General features: G+C 43.2%; 3 protein-coding genes across 3 annotated transcripts; 1 reads left to right on the top strand and 2 right to left on the bottom strand.

Moving 5' to 3' along the window:
* The first annotated feature begins 6,371 nt into the window (after positions 1 to 6,371).
* On the top strand, positions 6,372 to 13,499 carry LOC125509575 (receptor-like cytoplasmic kinase 176). The gene is made up of 12 exons (XM_048674567.1): positions 6,372 to 6,681; positions 7,014 to 7,187; positions 7,278 to 7,542; positions 7,641 to 7,869; positions 7,950 to 8,100; positions 8,201 to 8,419; positions 10,020 to 10,068; positions 10,383 to 10,717; positions 10,891 to 11,029; positions 11,117 to 11,256; positions 11,340 to 11,463; positions 12,640 to 13,499. Exons 2-12 carry the CDS (start codon positions 7,059 to 7,061, stop codon positions 13,053 to 13,055), a joined length of 2,196 nt encoding a protein of 731 aa, XP_048530524.1. The 5' UTR covers positions 6,372 to 6,681; positions 7,014 to 7,058; the 3' UTR covers positions 13,056 to 13,499.
* LOC125509576 (probable carboxylesterase 2) lies at positions 13,474 to 15,099 on the bottom strand. Its single transcript, XM_048674568.1, has one exon. It carries the CDS (start codon positions 14,905 to 14,907, stop codon positions 13,750 to 13,752), a length of 1,158 nt encoding a protein of 385 aa, XP_048530525.1. The 5' UTR covers positions 14,908 to 15,099; the 3' UTR covers positions 13,474 to 13,749.
* Positions 15,100 to 18,975: 3,876 nt separating this feature from the next.
* LOC125509574 (protein transport protein SEC23-like) lies at positions 18,976 to 25,645 on the bottom strand. The gene is made up of 14 exons (XM_048674566.1): positions 25,442 to 25,645; positions 24,223 to 24,796; positions 23,908 to 24,123; positions 23,624 to 23,797; positions 22,973 to 23,134; positions 21,717 to 21,859; positions 21,325 to 21,400; positions 21,055 to 21,230; positions 20,880 to 20,961; positions 20,387 to 20,464; positions 19,967 to 20,128; positions 19,615 to 19,878; positions 19,377 to 19,481; positions 18,976 to 19,303 (listed from the first exon to the last, which is right to left on the bottom strand). Exons 2-14 carry the CDS (start codon positions 24,730 to 24,732, stop codon positions 19,163 to 19,165), a joined length of 2,289 nt encoding a protein of 762 aa, XP_048530523.1. The 5' UTR covers positions 24,733 to 24,796; positions 25,442 to 25,645; the 3' UTR covers positions 18,976 to 19,162.
* Between the last annotated feature and the right edge of the window lie 140 nt (positions 25,646 to 25,785).

Raw genomic sequence — 25,785 nt, 5'->3', positions numbered from 1 at the left:
GTCTTTTTCATGCAAACATTGCAGGTCCTCCCATGCCTCCGGTGTATCTTTTGTCTTCCCATACACGCCCAAGAAGCCTAGCAGGTTCACGCAAAGGTTCTTCGTCACGTGCATCACATCGATTGAAGAGCGGGCCTCTAGCTCTTTCCAGTAGAGTAGGTCCTAAAATATAGATTTCTTCTTCCACATGGGTGCGCGTCCCTCAGCGTCATTCAGAACAGATAGTCCGCCGAGACCCTTTCCAAAGATTACATGTAAATCATTAACCATAGCAAGTACGTGATCACCGGTACGCATGGCGGGCTTCTTCCGGTGATCTGCCTCGCCTTTGAAATGCTTGCCTTTCTTTCGACATTGATGGTTGGTCAGAAGAAATCGACGATGGCCCAGGTACACATTCTCCCTGCATTTGTCCAGGTATATACTTTTGGTGTTAGCTAAACAGTGCATGCGTGCATGGTATCCCTTGTTTGTCTGTCCTGAAAGGTTACTAAGAGCAGGCCAATCGTTGATGGTTACAAACAGCAACGTGTGCAGTTTAAATTCCTCCTGTTTGTTCTCATCCCACACACGTACACCGTTTCCATTCCACAGCTGTAAAAGTTCTTCAACTAATGGCCTTAGGTACACATCAATGTCGTTGCCAGGTTGCTTAGGGCCTTGGATGAGAACTGGCATCATAATGAACTTCTGCTTCATGCACATCCAAGGAGGAAGGTTATACATACATAGAGTCATGGGCCAGGTGCTTTGATTGCTCCTCTGCTCCCCGAAAGGATTAATGCCATCCGTGCTAAAACCAAACCATACGTTCCTTGGGTCACCTGCAAACTTAGCCCAGTACTTTCTCTCAATTTTTCTCCACTGCGACCCGTCAGCGGGTGCTCTCAACTTCCCATCTTTCTTACGGTCCTCTCTGTGCCATCGCATCAACTTGGCATGCTCTTAATTTCTGAACAGACATTTCAACCGTGGTATTATAGGAGCATACCACATCACTTTTGCAGGAACCCTCTTCCTGTGGGGCTCGTGGTCAACATCACCAGGGTCATCTCGTCTGATCTTATACCGCAATGCACCGCATACCGGGCATGCGTTCAAATCCTCGTACGCACCGCGGTAGAGGATGCAGTCATTAGGGCATGCATGTATCTTCTGCACCTCCAATCCTAGAGGGCATACGACCTTCTTTGCTGCGTACGTACTGTCGGGCAATTCCTTATCGTTTAAGCTTCTTCTTCAATATTTTCAGTAGCTTCTCAAATCCTTTGTCAGACACAGCATTCTCTGCCTTCCACTGCAGCAATTCCAGTACGGTACCGAGGTTTGCGTTGCCATCTTCGCAATTGGGGTACAACCCTTTTTTGTGATCCTCTAACATGCGATCGAACTTCAGCTTCTCCTTTTGACTTTTGCACTGTGTCCTTGCATCAACAATGACCCGGCGGAGATCATCATCATCGGGCACATCGTCTGGTTCCTCTTGATCTTCAGCAGCTTCCCCCGTTGCAGCATCACCGTATTCATGGGGACATAGTTGTCATCGTCCTCTTCTTCTTTGTTGTCTTCCAACATAACACCTATTTCTCCGTGCTTCATCCAAACATTATAGTGTGGCATGAAACCCTTATAAAGCAGGTGGGTGTGAAGGATTTTCCGGTCAGAGTAAGACTTCGTATTCCCACAATTAGGGCATGGACAACACATAAAACCATTCTGCTTGTTTGCCTAAGCCACTTCGAGAAAATTATGCAGGCCCTTAATGTACTCGGAGGTGTGTCTATCACCGTACCTCCTTTGCCGGTTCATCTGCCTGCATTATATATAATTATGTGTGTCAAAAACCATTACAGATTCACATGGATAGATAAGTGACCAAATTAATAGAAGTTCATCATCACATTAAAACCAAAGTACATATATAGTTCTCATTGAACACCATATAGCTCTCCAGAGCATCTAGTTAAACCATACATTGAAACTATGTAAAACCTTTCAATGCAACAACAAATGCGATCATAATCACAACCAAGGTAAAATTTGATCCAACAGCATAATGATACCAGGCCTCGGTATGAATGGCATATTTTCTAATCTTTCTAATCTTCAACCGCATTGTATCCATCTTGATCTTGTGATCATCGACGACATCTACAACATGCAACTCCAATATCATCTTCTCCTCCTCAATTTTTTTTATTTTTTCCTTCAAATAATTGTTTTCTTCTTCAACTAAATTTAACCTCTCGACAATACGGTCAGTTGGAATTTCTGGTTCAACTACCTCCTAGATAAATAAAATCTATGTCAACTTGATTGGCATAATTGTCATAAACAATAAATGAACCAAATAGTTATAAAAGATAATATATACCACATCTGAATCATAGCCAGGATCAGGGCCGACGGGGGCGGATACCAAAACCATCGCACTATATAATAACAAGCAATAATAAAAGTAAGAAAATTAGACAAGTATCTATTTAAAGTAAGGATTTTTTTTCTTTCAGAAGAAGATAAGAACAAGAGGCTCACTACGGTGGTGCAGGCGACGAGATTGGCGCGGGCGATCGACGGCGGTGAAGACGGAGACGGGACGTGACGGACCGACAAATCTTGGGGAAAATGGAGCTTGGAGGTCGAGCTTCGAGAGGAGAAAACTTAACTGGTGTGGCTCATGCATTTCATCGAACACCTCGTGTGCATAGGAGGTGAGCTAGAGCACCACAAAGCTCTCCCCTCGCCGGCCAGAAAAAACAGAGCAGTGTGGAGTGCTCTGCTCGTGGGCGAGGGGTATATATATAGCCATCTCATTGGTCCTGGTTCGTGACTGGAACCGGGACTAAAGGCCCCCCTTCTGTCCTGGTTCTAGGCACGAACCGGGACAAATGGGTCCACATAAACCGGGACAAATGCCTCCCGAGGCCCGCCGGACCCCTGGGCGCATGAACCAGGACATATGTCCCCCATGGGTCCCGGTTCTTGACTGAACCGGGACTAATGGGCTTGGCAGGCTCCAACCAAAGCCCTGTTTTCTACTAGTGTATGTTCAGGAGAGTAAAATTTTCACTTGGTTGGTCATTGTGATACAAGCCAAGGAGTATTCTCCATATATCTTCATCTTGATATTTTGCATTGGCTGATCATTGTGATACGAGCCAAAGAGCACTTATATTTAAGAGAGGAAAATTTTTCCCTGGTTGATCATTGTGATACAAACCAAGGAGCATTCTCCATATAGCTGCATTTTGACATTTTGCCTTGGCTGATCATTATGATACAAGCCAAAGTGCGAATATGTTTAAGGGCAACAAAAATACTTCTTGGCGGATCATCATGATACAAATCAAGGAGCATACGACATATAATTCCATCTTGTCATCTTTGCCTTGGTTGATCATCGTGATACGAGCCGAAGTGCGATTATGTCAAAGAGGATAAATTTCACTCCTTGGTTGATCATGGTGACCCAAATTAAGGAGGATATATTTTCCTTTCCATTGTAGATGAGAGCGACGCGAAGATAAAGCTTGGGGAAAAACAAATATCAAACATACACGAACCCTAGAGGTTTGTGCCTACAAAAAAATGCACTCGTCATTTGCTGCATGTTTGAGTTGCATAAAATAAGACCATGTAAATTGTGCATGTACCTCCTGATCTAGTGCATAAAAAAATGTATAAATTAGGTGTTTGCCAGATTATATTTGAATCCTCTAGTTGGTTACACTGCGGACATATATGCTATGCCACGTCAATAGTAATACAAACAGGGTGTACAAATGTTATATACATCTGTCATATAGATGATTAAATAAACATACTCTAATGCATATAGAACGTGCCGAGTGAAATCCAACGTGTGTAGACATGAGATAATGAAAATACTAGTTGTCTCAGTTCACACTTAAATAAAATATGCCCATAAAAGAAAATTAATGTGTGTAGGTTAAGTAAAATATAATTCTATATATCTAGAGCGTAGAGGCTCTATGCAACACACATATACTGTCCACTGATGGTTAGAGTATATGCATGTGACCCATACTAAAATAAAAGATATTGCATCTCATCAAACATATCAAACAAGATAACATACGGGATGGTTCTAATATTAGAACCCCCTTTTGCTAAATTTCCATGCATGCGCAGAGGCCAACATGAATTAAATCATGTGCCTCATCATCTTATGCATGTTCATATGTGCATTAATAAAATATGTAACATGCATGTATTAAGTGGATACTCTTCTAGTCGACTTATCACTCGTTAAAATGAAATGACCTAAAAACTGATTAAGATAGCCGCATGATCATACTAGCATATGTTGGTTAAGTCGACTACATAAATTAGGTGTCTCATGCAAAAAAGCATGCATTGCACTCATACTCTACGTGCTGCTCATAAGAGTGCAAGAGTAAAAATATAAATGAACAAGACACATGATAACTTGAAGAAGATCGAGAATGCTCCCTCGAGCACACCGGTGTCAACGACAGCGAGGCGGAGCGATTTTTCTTTATCATTTTATAGTAGTCATGTGTTGCAATTCTATGTAATAAGATAGTTGGAATTCTTAATCAGAGGTTTTCTTTTCGGAGATGTAATTAATAGAATTTTTATGTAAATATAAGAGTTCTGAAAATAATGTACCTGCAATGTTTGATCTTTATTTTTATTTTATGCATTTAAGTTTCACTAGCAAAAGAGCCCGTGCGTTGCAACGGGGGAGAAAACATAACACACGTTCTTAACTCAACAACCATCACTCAAGACCATAATAGGTTCATCTCCTTTATTTTTGCGAGGCATCATATTTGTGTTGCTACTTATCCTCCTTCTCACTCTCGCCTGTGATGGCCTCGGTGTTCACACAAAAAACATGTGTTGAATATGGTTAATCCTAAGGCGTCCATCCCTCTCTCTCTCTCCCTCCCTCTCTCTCTCTCTCTCGTTTTCTCTCACTCTCGCGATGAGAAATCTGTTGTTTTCCCCTGCGACATTTTTCAGAGGTATGCATGTGTAGTTATCGATATTTTCTTTTTCGTATATGGTTATAGTGGGGTGTTTATTTGCAATCCGGATCGCCGCTGGTATGAAAAAAATGAATCTTGCGCTATAAATTATAAATTTGCTTCCATAACAATATTTTAAAAATATTTAACAGGTAAAATTAACATCATATTTAGATTCCACATATTTTTCTAATAAAATTTCATATATAATATGTTAAAATCAAAGTTACGGTTTAAAAGATACATATAATTTAAAAAATCATCTGGTTTGACTCAAATATATTCCAAAATAATATTTAAAAATACTTAACAGGTAAAGATAATCCCATATTCATATTCTACATATTTTTCTAATCAAATTTGATATATAACATGTTCAAATCGGAGTTACGATTTAAAAGATATGGATGATTTTAAAATGCATTTGTTTGACTTAAATATGATCCGCGGATGAATTACCTAAAATATCAGGGGGTTTTTCAAAAAATATAAAAATAACGGTTTGGGTGTGACTTAAATCCGGACGGCGGGTTGATTTCAAGAAAAGACAGGGACTTTTATGTAAAATACAAAAATAACGATTTATTTTAACTTAAAACAGAATTGCGGGTTGAATTTTCTAAAAAATGCCATGACGGACGAAAGAAACCCAATTTGCTTTATTATTAGGTAAAGAAAAATAGAAGGATTTTTCTAAAAAATGCCATGACGGACGAAAGAAACTCAATTTGCTTTATTATTAGGTAAAGAAAAATAGAAGGATTTTTCTAAAAAAATGCCATGACGGACGAAAGAAACCCAATTTGCTTTATTATTAGGTAAAGACTATGTATCAATGACGTGGACGCATGTCTCACGCCCGCCATTTTCCCGTCATCACCAGTACCCACAAGGCGCGTGGGGTACCAGCAGAGTGTCGCGTCGCCGGCCAGCTTCTCGCCGCTAGTGTGGGGGTACACGCCGACCTTTTGATCGCCGGACTTTGGCTATGTTCGATCGCCGATCTGTGGCATGATGATCGTCGAACCTGTGACACTTTTTGATAGCGGGAAAGAGAACTATGAATTTTTGTGCGTTTGGGGGATCGAAACCTAGGAGCGCGGCTGGAAACTTGTTTTTCCTCAGATCAAAAAACCGTTCGGCGCGCAAAGGCATTTACCGGATGCGCTGGGGGCCAAACAACTGAAGATGCCCTGGGTTCGCTGGAGGAGGCGCACCATGCAAACGTTTCCCTTTAGCTGACGTGTCACGCAGGCCTGCTTTGAGATGCGGGTAAATGATCCAACGGCCGCCAGGCAGTTCGCGCGAGAGTTCAACTCGAAGGAATAACAACAGGAGCCACGAACGCGGGACTGACCACCGCTCGCGTAGTCGCTTCCGCGGGGACGCGCAGAAGCTTCGCCGCCCTATAGTTTACCACTTTCGTCAATGGATCAAGTTCTGCCCACCCCCACTCCCACTTTCCAACCTCGCAGCCCTCCGGCGGTCCTCCCCAACTTCCTGCCTGCGGGCCTGCGGCCGTCCTGCTCGCCGGCGGTGCGAGGGGAGGGGGGCGCACCCACCAGCAGCGACCTACCTAGCAGTTTCTCCGTCTCTACAGTAGCTACTGTCGACCGTTGACTGCGACTCCCTGCGCCGTATGTGCCATGCCACCGCAGGTACAGAGGTAAGGGCCCAGATCTGCTCTTCAGTTCTTCCTCCCCTTTTCTCTGGTTTTGTGATGTCTCATAAGATTTACTTCACACACCTCGCCGGCCACATCCATGTACTCCTGGTAGTTTTTCCTTTTGGGGTATTTTCTGCTGATTTGGGAGACATTTGTAATCAATTCTGATTGGGCCCAAAGTTTAGGCTCTATAAGCCTTCAGTAAAACATATGCTTGAATGAGTGGCTGCAGCAAAATGTCCATTCTTTGTTTACAATTGTGCATATGCATTCCTAAAACAATGCATACACATGTCCATATCTTCTCTGAAAGAATTTTGTGGTATTATTAGGTCGATGGAATGTCGAAGTTGTCCTACTAGGAAATAGACAATACCATGGAGAACAAGTTACAGCATGTAAGTGCGACGCCGAGGGATTTTACATTCCAATTGTTAAAGCAAATTACAAATAATTTTTCTGAGGACAACAGAATTGGTGTTGGCGGGTACGGAGTAGTCTACAAGGTATGATTGCTATATACCATTTTTCTTTTCAAATGATACTATCACAAACTACGAGAACCCATGTACCATATTAACACGATAATTTAACAGGGAACACTCGACAATGGTGAAGTGATTGCTGTGAAGAAGCTTTATTACAAGCATCCAGGACTTGACAGCGACAAGCAATTTCAGAACGAGTGTACTAACCTTATGAGGGTCCATCATCAAAATATAGTAAGGTTAGTTGGCTACTTCCATGAAATTCGTCATATATGCGTAGAGCACAATGGGAGATATGTTTTTGCTATGGTGGAAGATAGAGCTCTCTGCTTCGAATACTTGGAGGGTGGAAGCCTTGACAGACATCTCACGGGTATGATATGCTCTACTTAGACAGTATTCTTTTTTGCATGAACGCAAAAACAATCCCCCAATTAAGGCTTGGTAGCATATTTTTGTTTATCTCTACAGATGAATCCTGCGGATTTGGTTGGCACACGCGTTACAAAATCATTAAAGGAATTTGTGAGGGATTAAATTACCTTCATAATGGATCAAAAGAGTCGATTTTCCATCTGGACTTGAAACCAGCCAATATATTGCTGGATAGGAATATGATGCCAAAGATAGGAGATTTTGGTTTGTCCAGACTCTTTGATTCAACAGAAACCTGTTCCACAAAAGGAATTATAGGAACACCGTAAGCTTATAACTGATGAAAAGTAATCGACTTCGTTGGTTATAACTTGTTATTGAAGTAAGTGTACTTGATACATGCAGTGGATACATGCCACCAGAATACATCAATAGGTTCCACATCACACCAAAGTTTGACGTATTCAGTTTGGGCGTTACAATTATAAAAATAATGGCAGGACACCAGGGCTACTCCAAATTGGCGGATATGTCTTCCCAAGAATTTATTCAACTTGTAAGAAAATATATGTTTTCCAAATATTATGTTCTATCGACTTACCAGTGTGCATGCATGTCACCTTCCACTTCCAGTATATTATGTCTCAATTCTGTAGGTACATGAAAAGTGGGAAAAGGCATTGCAGGCAACTGTGTTGTCGCATACATCACATGGAGTTAAGAAATGCATTGAAATAGCGTTAAGATGTGTGGAGGCTGACCGAGTGAAAAGACCTACTATAGCTGAGGTTGTGGATGAATTGAGTAAGATTGATACTGCCATTATCGATGAATTAAATGAGATTGATACAGCCAGAAGTTCACCAATAGAGCAGGTATATTCTCACACTGCTGGAACAGTGATATCTCCATCTTTGACATGGCTTTTCTTTGGATCTGTTCACAGGTTGTGCCTTTACCGAAAAAGGCTTTCGCCCCGCTTTATAGATAAAGCAAACCGCACGAGCCAAGCATCCAACAAGGTTCACACACACACAAGGTCCACAAACACACATAGTATCAAATGGGGTTAATGCTGAGGGCACAGCTCAACAAGCCCTGAAACCTCAAAACACACACACGCACAGCACCAAATGGGGTTAATGCTGAGGCTGTGCCTTTCTCTTGCTATGTGGACATATATGGAAGAGTTAAATTAAACTCATTGCCATATTCTCTAAATAATGAATACCACTAATATACCCCTGCCCTTTAATTATAATCTTCCCTTCATTACACCTATACTATTTATTAACTTAACCTTTTGTATTCTATAACAGTATAGCTTGCTAGAACTAAAAAATAAGTTCTGTCGTATGTGCTTATTGGATTTGATATTTAATAGATAGATGGGTATTATTATTTGCAGCCTGATTCAGTTAGGTTCCTGGATTAACTAGAATTGTCCACCACATTTTCTAAGATGAATAACTAACCATGTATTGAGATAATGGAACTTTTCGTTGCTCTAGTATGTAGACGATTCGCAGCTAAGCATCTGCATCCAGGATGCACACATCCATAAAAGTTTACAACGCTGAAACAAAGTTTCTGGTAATGGTAACACACACACCCCGGTGAAAGAAATAATTACACAGTCCAGTAAACAATATGTTGGATTAAAAGGTTCAGCAAAAGAGCAAATGTGGTGGTCCTCATCCTCCGATGAGGTGTAAAACCTAGACAGCCAACCAGCTCGTGAAAAGTCCAATCTTGTACACGCTGAGAGCGCCATTCCCCTTCCTCTTGCCACAGTAGTAGCACCCAGGTTCGCTGCCAGCGCCAGGGCTGCCCAAACATGTGGCCGCTCCAACTAATAAGTTTTCCCAAAATCTTTTAGGTCCCCGTAAGAGCTAATTGTCAAACATATCAGTAGTGCTCTGTGGTGAAGGAATGCCGGATCTGACCATACACCACATAAAATGCGTGAACTCATTAAGAACAAGTGCTGGACAGATTCCTCATGTTTGCAAAAAGCACACTTACTACATCCTGCCAATTCCATTTTTATAAGTTACCTTTATTTAAAATTACGCTTGAGAACCAAAAAGGATATTTATCTATAGAAGAACCTTCATCTTGCACATTCACCTATTTTATATCAGGGTGTTCTCTAAATAGATATTGCGATGTTCTGATGCATAAAATAACTAGTTATACTGTACATTATCCATAAAATATATTGACTTCATAACATGTACAATAAGCTCAAAATTATTTGGTTGTGTCTTCCCACCCGACAAACTGAAGTAGATTGCCAGCTCTTTGATGTTTCAACCAACCACTGTAATCTGTTTTAAGTGAGTCTACAGAATACGACTAATAGTTTTTAAATACTGCTATATTTTTTTGAGGGAAAATACTACTAGTATATGTTCAGAGTCTAAGAGAGACTCATGTAGACAAGAACTGAAGCTCTAAAGTTCGTTGTTGTAGGTAACCAACTTACGAAGCAATCAGGCCTTCAACCCATGTGTGAACTCAGGTAGGCAAATAGTACTTAAGACCTGACCTTTCCAACTGTTGCTATGCTTCTCTCCGCTCATACCATTTTCAGATGATGGCCAAGGCCAATTGACCATAGCTTGCATCAGCCAGTTCCAAATTTCTGTGCAAAGTTTTCCTAAAAAACAGAATCAAACATCTGAAACTTGCAAAACATGATAAGTTAACTATGGACCTGAGGTAAATCAATGCAAAAGTATCCACCAGAGAACATTTTCTCTTAAAATATTAAGCTAATTTGGTATTTTTGTGTATGTTTTGTTCCTTAAAGAGTACTGAAGACATAATATGCAGGAATGTTCTCAAAAGGTGGTGGTAAAGATGGGAAAATGATTAGTTCCTGCAGCAGTCAAGCCATTCGAGCCTCTTCGGATTCAGTGCTTCTAAGTGCGGATATTAAATGCCAGAACTTGCCATCAGCCAGTATTAAAATCTTCAGTTATGATAATCTCAGGTTAGCCACAAGGAAGTTCCGCGCTAACACTCTGCTCGGTGAAGGAGGATTTGGACGTGTATATAAAGGATGGATTGATGAGAACACATTGTCACCTTGCAAACCTGGCACTGGTATAATTGTTGCAGTGAAAAGATTAAGCCAGGAGAGTTTGCAAGGGCACCAAGAGTGGTTGGTGAGCATAACTGTTATTCTATTTTGTGTTGTTGTCCTCGAAGCTATGATTCATGTTTGGTATTAGCGCAGTTTCGAAATTTTATCTGGAAGGGATGACTTCAAATTTATCAGTTACAGCTTCAGAGGTGCTGATGGAATATTGGAGGATTTTTAACTCTGTTAACTTTATAGGCGGCAGAAGTTAATTACCTAGGTCACCTTTCCCACCCCAACCTTGTGAAGTTATTTGGGTACTGCTTGGAGGATGAGCACCAGCTACTAGTATATGAGTTCATACCACGTGGGAGCTTGGACAATCATCTTTATAGGAGTAAGTTGAAGCAGGATTTCGTGCTCCGCTGTTGTCCACTGTTATGTATGTCATATTTATGAATTGCTATATAAATCACTGATGTAGGAGGCCCATGTCAACCTCTTTCATGGAACCTGAGAATGAAAGTTGCACTTGGAGCTGCAAAAGCACTAGCTTACCTTCACTGTGCAGAGACAAATATCATTTTTAGAGATTTTGGGAGTTCCCATATTCTACTTGACAGAGTAAGTGAATCGTCAGTACATCATACTTCACCTATATGAGCATGTGATGTCTACTGAAAGGAATGCATCATACTACTGTGCAGGACTATACTGCGAAGCTCGCTGGTTTTGGACTGGCAGTTAATGGTCCTGTTGGTGAGGAGAGTCATTTAACCACAAGGGTTGTGGGGACACATGGTTATGCAGCTCCAGAATACATTGCAACAGGTAATCTTCAGAATACAACTTCTGACATTATGCAAATGTGTTTATGGAAAACCTTTAAAAAATGCGCATGACGGTCAATTCGCACATTGCTTTCTACCACATTGTTTCAAACGGAGTTTTACCATTACAAACATTCCGTCCGATGGGTCAACAGTGATCTTCACTATATCAATAGTGTTTGCACATGCAGAAATTTAATAATGAGGTCATCTGGTCCGTCATACAAGAGGGGTATATATAAGGTTGTGTACAAGTGAATTGAGTTGGAAGTAGAAAGCTAATCCGCTAATAGGAACAAATGAGTAATTCATACCACGGGTGCTTTGCTCTCTGCACACCCGGTCTACCGACCTTCGCTACGGCAGACGCTGACCTCTGATAGAGTTCCGATCATATATCTACAATCTTCATTTGAAGACTAATTTCCGTCCTTATAATAACATGTAAGGAATCGACAAATACGAGTTCTTCAACAACTAAATATCCAACACGTACGGCCGCGTGTCACAACTATCATGTCTTAGACGACTTCACGGCATCAAAAGTTCTGTCCAGAAGTCAAAATCCTGAAAGTTACAGTACAGACATGTACTCCCTCCGTTGACAAATATAAGATGTTTTGGATATTTCAATATGGACTACATACAAACTGAAATGAATGATCAAACACACTAAAACGTGTCTATATACATTCGATTCACAAAAAAGTTAGAACATCTTGTATTTGTGAATGGAAGGAGTATTCTGAAACTTGATAAGTTACAAAAGAGGAAAGTGCTAAAAACCGAAAGGTTACTAGAAATGAAAAGGTACTGGTCAAGAGCTGACCGCATTGGGGCTGGCTAACAGCTGCCTGCCAGATAGCATCGCCACTTGCCTTCCATTGCTTTAAAAGTACTCTCTCCGTTTCACAATAAGTGTCGTGGTTTTAGTTCAAATTTGAACAGTCTCACACAAGATTGGCCATTCACACTTATTTCTGGAACGGAGGGAGTATTATTTACTGTGGGCTCGAAAAGTTCTACATGGTCTTTTAAGAGAGGTGTAAATGGCCTTGTTTATTATTTTGAACCATTTTATTTTTGTTAATCCATTACTTCAGTGTGAAGATGTTGCCATGGTGTCTTTCTGGTAGTTATCACCTTTATCCAAAGCCTAACAATTCTACACTTGCAGGCCATCTTACACAGAAGTGTGACATCTATTGCTTTGGAGTATTACTTCTGGAGATGTTGTCAGGTCTCCGCGTCCTTGACCCGAACCGGCCAGCAGGGGAGCAGCATCTTGTGGACTGGGCCAGACCATATCTCGAACATAAGCACAAGATACGCTGTGTCATAGATGCCAATCTAGGTGGTATTTACTCGTTCAGTGCCGCACAGAAAATCGCTGCCCTTGCCCTCGAGTGCGTTTGCTTGGACCCCAAAAAGAGGCCGACCATGGATGCGGCGGTCTCTGTCCTTGAAGGTGTTCAGGAAGACGAGGAACCAGAAGCAGCGGAGCACCAGGAATCAGGCAAAAAGGTCACTGCGAGTGCAAGCAGGAAGAACGGCAAATCTCGCTGGAATATCTTCGGAGGGGGGCGGTCGTGATCCAAAGCCATCTGTTCGCTTGGCATAGCAGGCCAGGGTTTGATCAGAGTTGTTACTGAGCTTGGTGGTTGCAAACGAATCATCACGCAGACGCATGAGCTAAATTTATGAAGTCGTCCACAGATGCTGCTATTATCAACACTGGACAGAGTCAAGATGTAGTATATTTGATGATGACGGCCGAAACACCTTACACCTCAGAATCAAGCACGATTTTGCCCGCCGAGAAACAAGATGACTCACAGCTCACTGATAAGATGAAGACGACACCAATCTTGATTACACATTGACGTGGTATCGGCAGTGCTGTAAAGGTAAAACATGTCTTGGCTGTAATTTATGTTCATAATAGGCAATAATAGCAAACCGAATTGAAAAACCTGTTAGCAATCTGTACCAAGTCTGCAACTCAAGAGGATTGACAATGGAGAGAATTCTTTTTTATTGTTGCATTAAACCCAAGAGGATTATGCAATCTCCCCGTTGCCGTGGCTGTCGGACATGGAGTTCCCTGGCCCTAGGTTGCACCATTTTCCCATATGGTTAAAATCATGGTTGGGGATGGTCAGCGTGTGCTTTTTTGGCGTGATAGGTCCCCATGGTTTTTCTGCTGGACATGAGGCTCAGAACCAGATGTCGGCGTGCTATGTATGTGTGCCTCCAGGAAGAAGATACGGGCAATACAACGTGCAGCTCATGCCTCGGCTATGAACGCGACGACGCGGTCCATGAGCCGCTTGGCGCTGTCGCAATGGAGCTTCCCAAGGAAGAACACGTGGCCCTCCCCCTCCAGCTCCAGCCAAGCCGCCCTCCCGCGCCACCCGCTCGCGGCCACGGCCTCGTAGTACGCGCGGTTGCGCGCGGCCAGCCCGTCCTCGAGCCCCGTGGTCACCAGCATCCTCGCGCACGCGAGCCTCTCCAGCGCCGGCGACGCCAGCGGGTTCATCCTCGGGTCGTCCGCGCCGCCCACCGCCGACCCGCGGCACGCGTAGGACCAGAGGAGCCCGGTCACCCTGGCCGCGGCCGGGGGCTCCCCCTCGATCGCCGTGTTCCCGCTGAACCACGGGTGCAGCAGTACCGCGCCCTCGATCCTCGGCCCGCCGTCCCTCACGAGCATCTCGTGCGCGATGTTGGCGCCGGCGCTGTCCCCCGCGACGAACAGCTTAGAGGCGTCGCCGTGGTCGGCGATCCAGCCGTCCTGCGCCGAGGCAGCCCACCGGAGCGCGGCCCAGGAGTCGTCGTAGGCGGCGGGGAGCGGGTGCTCCGGGGCGAGGCGGTAGTCGACGGACACCGCGAGGACGCCGGCCGCGGCGGCGAGCGCGTTGAGGTAGTTGTGGTACGTGGGGTCGCGGGCCGACCCGATGAGGAAGGCGCCGCCGTGGAAGTAGACGACGACCGGGAGCTTCGTGGAGGCGTCCTGGAGCTTGTTGGGGAGGTAGAGGCGCACGGAGAGGCCCGTGCCCGCGTCGAGGACGACGTCCTTGGAGGTGACGCCGGTGGCCTCGTCGACGCCGGCGGGCAGGATGGTGGGGTCGTTGAGGCGGTCTATCTTCCCGCTCCTGTAGACGCGGAAGCTCCCCGGCGCCTCTAGCAGCACCTCGTCGCCGGCGGCGGCGGCATCAGATGTCCCCGGGGCAGTCACCGGAGGAGCCCCACTCGTGTCTGAGGCGGAACGGACTGTCGATCGCCACACGCCCTGGCATCTTATTTGAGGCAAGAATGTGGTCGACAAGGAAGGCCGTTGGAGTTGGGGTAACCTTCTTGTTCGATCAAGTGGTAGCCGCCGGCGAGGTCGGGTGGCCGCGCAAGCAGCGCAGATGGCGACGACTCCGCTCCTGATGGTGGTGGCCATGGAGGCCGAGTGTTCTTTTTGTCCGAGTGTTGCTCAGACGGCCTTGGTGTAGTAACAGGCTAGCAGATAAGAGCCAGGTGTTGCTTAATGTTTAGGCCGCCTTGGATGCAGTAACAGTGCTAACAGATACTCTCTCCATTCCACAATGTAGTGCTTCCTCTATCTCCGTGCTTCAACTTTAACCGTAAATTTAACTACCAAGACCGATTGCGGCGGGAGCAAAAATTATATCAGTGAATTCGTATTTGAAAAAAGTTTTCAATTATATAATTTTTTCTCCCGCTGCAGTTGGTCTCGTTGGTTAAATTTATGATCAAAGTTGGATCTTGAAAAGCGCGGGCGCACTAGAAACGGAGGGAGTAAGGTTTTGCGTGGTGGCAAAGGTCCGGCCGGTCCAGGATCATCATCATGCAGCCAGCCAGTAATCCTAAACACGCATGCATGGACCTTACCGACCGCTTGTGCTTTAGGACAGATCACGTTGTAGAAAGGACACGTGAGAACGTTACCTCAAAAGATCGGGCACGTTCTAAAAGGGACACGTCGAGAGACCAAGCGCACGCCGACATGGGGGCAAGATCTTCCGTCTGTCCATACCGCCCGCGCAACTGAGCCGCCCACGCGATTTCCCCTGGTCCCCGGCTGAACAGCGCAATCACCAGCGATGGCACGTTCTGCGCGGCGTGGGTTCAGATACGCCACTCTAAAGAACAAAAGAAAAAAGAAAAATAAACGAGGGGTTTTGCGGTTATCCACTTCTGAGTCGAGGCTCAGCTGCACCCGCACTGATGAAAAAATTTAAAATAAATACAAAAAAATTCAAAAATTGTTTACTGTTCACACATCATTATGATCCGATTTGTCTTTTTTGCTGAGAGCTTCTCAGATGTCCAAATGATTTGAAAATTGGAACGAACCTCACGCATCAAATTATCTATCATACAAAAAAATTAGAATTCTTTGAAATTTTCTAGTATTGTTTTGATTTTCTGACCGGGTGCAGATGAGCCTAGGCACCGAAACGCCGCACTCGGGGTTTTGGGGCATGTTTTAAAGTCTATTTTCAGTTATACTCTACTACCTCCATCCTGATTTATTGGTCCCTTTTGATCATAAATTTAACTAGCAAAATGTTATTGCATATCAAACAATATGTTGTTGGATTCGTATTTGAAAGTACTTTCTAATGGTATTATTTTTGTTATGTGTAACTTATATTTTGTTAGTTAAAATTATAGTCAAAATATGACACAAAATATGATGAGGATTGGTAAACTAGGACGGAGGTAGTATACGACGATTAATCAACTATAGTCCATCCACATACATATACCAAACTGGCATGTCACAACATGGTTCACAGACAATGTCTTGATTGCTTATGAGAATATCCATTACTTGAAAAAGAAGAAAGGTAGAGGAAATGCATGTGCAGTCAAACTTGACATGGCGAAAGCCTATGACCGCGTCGAGTGGTCTTATTTGCGACAGGTAATGAGGAAAATGGGGTTCTCAGAACAGTGGATAGGGAGAGTGATGGCGTGTGTGGAGACTGTCTCTTCAGTCCGGGTGAATGGGCGCTTTTCTGAATTTTTCAAGCCATCCAGGGGAATTCGACAAGGGGATCTCTTGTCACCTTATCTATTCTTGTTGTGCGCCGAAGGTCTGAGTAGCATGTTGAAGTACAAGGGGCCTGCTCATTTGGCTAAAGGTATGAGAGTGGGAACCCATGCACCTTGGATCTCGCACCTCTTATTTGCAGATGACTGCATGATTTTCTCCCAGGCTACGATTCAGGGTGTAGAAAGGCTCCATGATATTTTGGAGTTGTATAGAGAAGGTTCCGGCCAGCTGGTAAACAAGGAGAAATCGGCTATTTTCTTTAGTGCCAACAGCTCGGATGAAGAGAAGGCAATTTTTCATGAGAGAATGGATGTTCACACAGAAGCTTTAGCTGAGAAGTACTTGGGATTACCCATGGCACTTGGGAGATCTTCTAAGGATCAATTCGACCATATTGTTACAAGTATAAGGAAGTTGGTTACTGGCTGGGCTCCAAGGGCCTGTTTGGATGGGAGCCAAGAGTTGCCCTGCCAATTTTTTGGTCATTGACCGATGGGTTGAAAGGTGTTTGGATCACAGCCAATTTTTAGAAGCCTTACCAACTTTTTGGTCACCCTACTGAGATGTGTAGCCATTCTGCGCCCGCGTGCTGGCGAAAGGCTGGCGGCAAATTTGCTCGCCAAAAAATTGGCACGCCCTAGTTTTGGTAGGGCTCGTGTGGGCACTATCCAAACAGGCCGCAAAACTTATGAACAGTGCAGCCAGGGAGGGTTTGATCAAGTCAATTTGCCAAGCAATACCTACTTACTCGATGAGTTGCTTCAAATTGTCAAAGAAAACATGCAAAAAAATTATTAGTGTGGTGGCACAATATTGGTGGGGAGGAGACGGAGTAAAAAGAAAGATGCATTGGAAAAAGTGGCGGGATATAGTGGTACCCAAATGTGTTGGTGGAATGGGTTTTAGGGACCTCCAGTTATTTAATAAAGCCATGTTAGCTAAACAAGGATGGAGGCTATTGACTAATCCCGAATTGCTATGTGCAAGACTTCTAAGAGGGAAGTATTATAACGGCAAAGACTTCATGACCGCTACAAGAAGAAGGGGATCCTCACACACATGGCGCGCCATATTGTTTGGTAGAGAAGCTCTTGAGCTGGGCCTAATCAAGAGGGTCGGTAATGGCGAATCAATTAAAATATGGGATGATCCGTGGATCCCAGCCAACTATAATTACAAGACCTTAGTAAAGCTTCGTCTTGCTGCAGTTAATAGAGTTAATGAGCTACTGAATGTAGATAGCAGAACATGGGATGAGGAATGTGTGAGAACTAATTTTACTGTGATTGATGCTGAAGCTATCCTGCGAATTCCAGTCAATGCGGGAGAGGATTTCTGGGCATGGCAACCTGATGAGATGGGCATTTTCTCTGTGACGTCGGCTTATAAGTTGTTGACTGAGGAACAGGGTAGGATGACCCAGGCGTCAGGCTCGGACAATGGGTACTATAAGGCGTTTAAGATACTTTGGCGAATGGAGGTTCCTCCCAAAGTAAGATGTTTCTGGTGGAGAGTTATTCACAACTTTATTCCGTGTCGGGTTGTGCTGCAACATCGTCATATTGAGAAAATACCTTACTGTGAGGACTGTGGTGTTGAAGAAACTACATACCATGCTCTATTCACTTGCAATTGGGCTCGCAGGTTCTGGGAGCAGATGAAGGTACGCACTGGGATTAAAATTCCAAATCTTCATCCTGATTCATGGCCCCTTGATATGATACAGGGAGGTAAGGTGTATCACTTTTCAGCATGTACGATCTTATGCGGGGCATGGTCAGTTTAGTCTGAGCGCAATGCCAGAAGACATGGGGAGCAGCGACGATCAATTGCAAAATCTATCCAGTGGGCAATAGATATTGCAGTAGATTTATCACAACTTGGGAAGGAACAACAAAAGTCTAGTCTGCGGGTGCAGACTTGCTGGAAGCCACCGGATGAAAATATTCTAAAACTGAATGTGGATGCTCAGTATGGGGAGGCTGTAGGTCATGGGGGTACCGGATGTGTTGTTCGTGGTACAAATGAGAACCTTATTCAGGCACAATCCAGATGGTACGAATTTGCCGCTTCTGCTAGAATGATGGAAGCATATGCAATTCGTGATGCGGTCCGGTTAGCGAGCGACATGAGATGGCAGCGGATCAAAATCGAGACTAATGCTTTGCAAGTTGTCAACTTGTGGAAGACCCAAGCATTTGAAAGGGCTGATATTGCATGTCCTATGCAGGAGGTCAAGGAGCTATGCGGGAACTTTGCTAGTTTTGGTATATCTTTTGTTCGCAGGGAAGCCAATATGGCGACTCATCTCTGTGGTCATCAAGCTAGTGAGGTTCGTCGGAGATGTCTTTGGATCAACTTTGTTCCAAATTTTCTCCGTGATTGTATTACCCGCAAATGTTTTACGACTGAGTAATCTATAGAGCTCCTGAATTGCAAAAAAAAAAAAAAAAAAGATAGCATGCGCCTTTTTACACTTCTGTAACCGAAGCACAAAGCCGGTCGACACAATACAAAGTAACAAGAACGATAAACACCAACGAAGAATGCCTCTTTACTGTACACCACAAGAGATGATTGCTTTGCTTTGCTGGCACAAAATTGCTCTCCTCAGGAGTCATATATGTATTCCCTATTGGACCGCTAACCGCTGGAGATGGTCCATGAACACCTCGAAGCTCACGTCGTCCGTGAATATCACGTCTCCTCCGGGAGCAGGGTTGTCAGAGTTATATGCCACGGATGGATTTAGCTTTGCCAGTAAAAATCGAGCCTGCAGGTTCAGACGAAAATGATATTTATCTATTCCTTCAATACTAATAAAATCACAAGTGCAGAAGAATTACCTGAGATCCATATTGATCACAAACAACCAAACGGGGCACAGGAAACCGCTCTTTGATTATGGCATCAGATTCGTCATGTGGAGCTTTTAACAACTGGGCAAACGCCTGAAAATCATGCAAGACGCAAGACTAAGCACTGGAAGGCACACTGGATGAAGTCTTTCATGATCGATGAACTAGACTCGTGTGCATCTCAGTAAACCAACATTATTCTGCAGTATAGCTGACAAACAATTACCTCGTGGCCTTCTTGATCTTGGTAACCAGCCTTTCGCCATTGTGCAATGGTTATCCCATGGAAGATGACGACAGAAAAATAAGAATCCAACAAAAGGATCTTGTCAGGACCAATTGCAGTTGCATCCAAGAGAACAGGCATTGGCCCTGATTGGAAGGAGTAGGATATAAGTGAAGGTTGAATCATTGCAACTGCATTGCCCACATTTTCCCTCTCCAACATCATCCTAAAATATGCGGTTTCATCGGGGCTATTATTGAAAACCTGCATTAAGGTAAGCAATTCAGTATGTCAAAATGTAAATTTCCATCTTTGTAGCATTGTTTAATGAAGAAAGGCCAGAACCCTCAACCTGGACAAACTGAGAACGCCTCAAGTTAAACATAAACTGGGGGAATATTGATAGACGTGGAGACAAACTGAAAGATGAGGGTGTTTCCTTCTGATAGTCTCCAAATTTGGTACATAAACGTATCAAAGCACGGTCAAGCCATCTTATTGGATCAAAATCAGCCTGAAAACATCCAGATAAGGTAGTGTTACATAAATATGGAACTATAACTTGAATTTATAATCGTTTAAGGCCTGAATTATTTCAGATAATCTATGTGACATCAACAGCCAAGTCACTGCCTACAGCTCAAGTGCTGAACAATACTGCTAAAAAAATTATCCATATCGGCAGAAGTAAGAAATGCATTCAATTTGTAAATTCTAAAAATGGAGTAATATTGCGAACTATTTAATTTAATTTTGAAACACATGGATGTACCTCAGTTTCCATCTTAAATGAGACCAAGCGTGCCACAACTGCGGCTGCGGCTTCTTGATCAAAGCCATCTATCAGCTCCTGAAACAGGAAAAAAGTTTATTAATAAACAAATAAGTATTTTGTTCAAAAGAATAACAAGCAAACACCAGAAAACCCGTCGGATTCGAAAGGAACTGGCATGAGCAACAATATGGCTGTTTTCTGAACATAGATCTTGCCTCCTCTTCTTTCTTTCTTTTAGCCTTTGCAATTTTATTGTAGGTAGCTAAGTTAAGCTTTCCATTCAGTTTTGTTGTTGTGTTTTTGTACTTTTTATGGTTTTATTTGGTCTAGTCGTTGGCCACCGTTTGTGGATTGTACTTTTGCGCCTTGTACAGAGTCTTCTAATAAGGAACAGCAAATATTTCAATGCCAAAAAAGAATTGTGCTCACTAGAAGAAGTGTCATCAATAATTCATGATTAGCAAAGTGATCAAAGATAAGAGAAACTAGCCTGCACAGTAGCAGCACCAGAAGCCCATTGTCTGGAGATCGTAGTAGTTCGCAATCTCATCTGGCCCTCATGATGCTGATAACTGAATGTGACACCCTCAAGTCAGCCAGGTAAGTACATCTAAAGCAGAATCAGATTGTTTGGAAAATTGAGAAGGAAAAAAAATGTTCCTTACTAGGTTACAAATTGAAGGTAGAGCTGTTCGCCTGTCTGCTGAGCGACTGTATCTGGGCCAACTTTTCTTGAGATGTCATATACAAAGCAAAGCGATGTTTTCTTGTCAAGACCACACATCTTCCAGGCGCTGGTGTTTCCCTGACCAATAACAGTATCTGCAGACAGAGGACTTTTCTGCATACGATAACTGCAACATTAGAACGGCACACAATTGCAGTCTTGTCATTGTATACGCTTTACAGCTAAAAAGTTAACAACATGGTTGTACCTTCTCCAGGGAAGAACAAGGCCCAATAATGCCTTGAATCTTTACATCTTTTGAGCAGTTAATCTCGAGAATACCACTGTTGAGGCAATTCAAAAATATTAATGTAAAATTCAAATAAAGATGTCACCTTCACACAAACATTGGGTGTATTATATTGATTGATTGATAAATTTTAGATTCATTTATGGTATCTTCGGTACAAGGGTCGATCCGGGTGGCCTTGATATGCAGCAGAGCAGCTGAGCTACCTTGAAAGCTTCACTGGCACATGTACGACTTTATAGGATAGTATGGAAATTTTAAACGAGGAACCTTCACACTATGGTGAAAAAGAGGTAGGCAGCAGTTTGCCAACAAAATAAAAATAAGAGCAAGAGAAAATAATTGTTTACTTGAATGATAATCCAAGGCCGTTGTCTGCTGACTGAAAGATGCGAAGAAGCGAGTCTTTGAAAACAGAGTGACCAAAACTTTCAGCAAGCACAACAATTCCCCCAGTCTTCTCAATTGCAACCTTCATTTCAGCAACACCAACCTGAAAATCAAGCATAACGAAAATATTACTTCAGACAAAATAACCATGCATCTAAGCCACGCATCAAATAGTGGACACAAAGGTGAGTTTCCATGGCTTCATTAGGCAGTGTAGTAGCTTTTCAAAAGCACGTGTTTTCAATCAGTTTTTGATACAACAGTTAGTTGAGAGCATTTTTTATCCACAACAGCAACATCTTACTAGAGAATAAGCAGCTACTACTATAAATAACTAAATGCCATGTGCAGTACCACACAATGACCGTGGACATGCCCTTCATAACTGACTGTCTATCAACTCTGTGGTCCTATTACACAGCCACTAGAAGCAACTAAGTGTTTCTTACATTTTATTACTTGCAAACATTGGATATAGTACCTGTGTTGAGGTCCCTCACTAGCATACAACTCACACAAATACACAGTAATAGCTCAGCTATTGCTTTACATAAAATGGACCCATTTGGCTAAAAAAAAGGTTGCTAATTTGCATTATGGTGATACTGCTGTTGGTCAGGAATCTAGTTCATGTCTTAGAATTGTGCATATGGCTGATATCTGACGCACTAACATAGATATGTGATATTGATATGGACTTTCAGCACAAGCAACAGCTAAATAACTACAAATTCTAGACACGTAAGCAATAATCAACGGTTCTAGCTACACACCTCTCATAGTAATAGCTGCAAAATCAAGGAGAAAAGGGTGAAAGCGTTAGAGAACGCATTCGACAAGCTGATTTCTATCCATACAAGGGTATGTGTGGCCTCATACTTAGTACCCTCTCCATTCTCTTTTGCTTGTCATTATAGACATCTGTTGAAATATATGTGGATTGTGCAAACTTTCTTCATTAGTTCAGACTTTTGGTTCTACTGGTTGGTGCATGAAACTTACTAATATAGACGTTGTCTCCAGTACACAACTTTGATCATACCTTTTTCTAATTATAAATGCAATGATACAGAAGTACTTATGATGCCAATTCTACTCAATATAATTTTGACAAATCTAAGTAGCTGTATATGCTAGGAAACAGTTTACAGATTTAACTGCACTAATACAACATCTATACAAGAAATAAGGAGTATAAATAAAATAAGCAACAGACCTGGTCGACTGCACAAGCAAACAAATCCAGCACATGTCCTTGGTGCACAAGCTGCTTAGCAATCTGATCATAGAACTTAACAGCTTTATCAAAAAGTGGAGCCGAGTCTTTATCAAGGTCTTTGTGTGAGCGAATTGGTTCTGTTAAGGATTTGGATACAATCTGAAAATTTTGCAGAACGCTCATCACATTACACAAGAATCATATAAAAGAATATGTATACATTATACAATTTATTGTGATATATGTAAATCATAGATAAGATAAGTTCCAAGCATAATCAACATATGTACTCAGAGCAATTTGGCAGAAAACAGTGCATATTGCTGTCCTTCAATAGGGGAGCTTTTGGTGCAGAGATTTGCTCTAAAACCAATGAAAACAGTGAGATAAACATGAGTTTACCTTTTCAAGAAAAGAAACAATAGTATTTTGTCACAAAGCAAAGGTGGAATGCTAGAGCATGCAAAAATGACTTAATGTTCAAATATAAAATAGTAGTGTTTCTTAGAACATGAGGAAAGGATGGTGCTCCAAGAGTAAGAACCTTTCCAGTTTCACATCTAAACATGTGAACCCATAATTGTGATAGTATGATAGACAACCAAATAGCTCAAAAGATGGCAATTATTCAATATTAATTGGACTTACAGAACCAGGTCCCTCTGTAGATGGACCCCCAACAAATGCCATGATCCTAGCACCTGATCCAGGGACACAAACCCCCAAGAGACTGGCGGCCACACTTAATGCAGCTCCAGTGCATCTTGATGCACGTTGATCAGCTGGAATATGCCAAGGGTCCTTTTGCAGCTCTTCAATAACCTATACATACAGTGAAATCATTGTATCATGGACTTGCCACATTAAAATTTTGGGATAAGAACAGTTATATAGACAATATGATTTTCTATTGAATGATATCGATTCTTAACTGAGTTCAGTACAAACTCGCACTCTGAAGCAGGCACAAGGAACCTAGAGATGCTCTCTGATGAAAGACCATCCCTAGTTCCAGCTATAACCCCTGTGGTGGGCTTTTGTTTGCCTGCAAAGAAGCACATTTGCTCCAATATTTGTTCCTTGCTGACCTCCTTTGTTCCCTTGAACACATATGACTTCGGCAACAAACCAAAACCCAATTCATGCACCTACATGCACCAATATTGAAAATATATTGCTAAATAAAGCATTGAATACAGAACAAAACATTTAAGGACAGAGCATTATGAGTAAACACAGAACTATACCTGTACATATGTCCCAAAAGTAATGAATCCAACAAGGGAATTATCTGGCAATAGCTCAGTAGCCTGTGCCAGAGCAGACTTCAAGTAACCAATTTCTTCCTCGATAATGCAAGTATCCACAACAAAGATGAAAACAGGAGGCATTACAGGACCTGTTTCTGCAGTGGATATGTACTCAATAGTGGTATACTGAGGGAAGAGTTCTGGAGGAAGATTGTTTTCTGAGATTGAGGAATAGTGTTGAGGGAACTGATTGCGCTGAAAGCAGAATGTACAGAGCCAGATCTTAGCACTATAGTCGACTCTGGAGAAGGGATTGAGGATGGAACGACACATGCGGCAGCGAAGGGGAGCATATGGCACTACTGGCATATCAGGAATTGACTTGAGAGGAGTATAGATGGCAGAAACAGGGACGACACAGCTCACAGCATCCTCCTTTGTGCCTGGAATAACGTTCCATGGCATCCTTATCCCATCCAGAGCCTCAAGCTCAAGAAATTCAGACATTTTGTATACAGCAGTCTTAAGATAACTGTGTCAGGTGGCCTCCGCAAGTGAAATGGTACCCAACCTGCAAATTTCAGATCAATAGCAAGTGAAAAGTCAGTTGAGCATAAGCAAGCGAAAACCACCACAGAAAGACAATTCAATCCAATCTGCTCAAATACTATCTGATACAATAGTTCTTCTACATCAAAATTCTAATGTTGCACATTCCTAGAATCCTATTTCACCAAAACGAAGTTGCTGGCAGTACACAGTAGTGTAACCGATGGTTCAACCTGATCGTACAACTTCGAATATCAATACGCCAACCCTTCAAGCAGCATCGATCACTCCTGATAACTCTCCGGTTTATACATAACTTATAAAACTTGACTCCAAATAGCCGCACGAAACGATCACACGAACCTTTTTGCATTCGTATCAAACAAATAACCGAATGTGGTGACCCGCAGCACAAAATTGCACCCAGGAAGCCCAAAATTATCACAAACTAGCGAAGTGGCCAGGGTTGATTTCGACTTGTTCTACTTCTATGACAAAACCACCGCAAAATATTCGAGATCGCAATTGCTTCCCGGCCCCGCCCACCAGACACTACCGAAAATCCTCGCAGCTAAAGACGGAGAACCCTAGTCCCGAGATCTCTCCAAGGACGGCCTCGCCTTCAGGAAAAGGAAAGGCAGGAGCGGCAAGCAGAGGCGGCGCTTACCGGCGGATCACTCGCGAACACTGCCGCGCCGCGAGAAACTGGAGGGCAGGTCGCCTCCTGGTGCCGGCCAGCCGCACCGGCGTCGGCGTCGGCGTCGCCGGCGTCGGAGGAGGAGGCGATCGAGGCGGCACGGTGGAGCGCGCGATGCGATCCGGATTCAGGAGGGGACTCTGCACCCAGGCGACAGGAGGAGACGGGTGAGGTGGCGCCGGATTGAGGTCTTTGTGGGGCCGGTGTTCGGGGATGAAGGGCTCGGATGGGCGCGTCGGAGGCGAGGCCGGATCGGACGGCTCGTACGAGGCCTGCCTGCGTGGCCTGTCCTGTGTAGACACCGGGTGTCTCGG

Source organism: Triticum urartu, chromosome 5, assembly GCF_003073215.2.
Source record: "Triticum urartu cultivar G1812 chromosome 5, Tu2.1, whole genome shotgun sequence".
In the NCBI taxonomy this organism is placed as follows: Eukaryota; Viridiplantae; Streptophyta; class Magnoliopsida; order Poales; family Poaceae; genus Triticum; species Triticum urartu.
The sequence above is the reverse complement of the archived record's forward strand: the minus strand, read 5'-3'. Positions and strand labels throughout refer to the sequence as shown.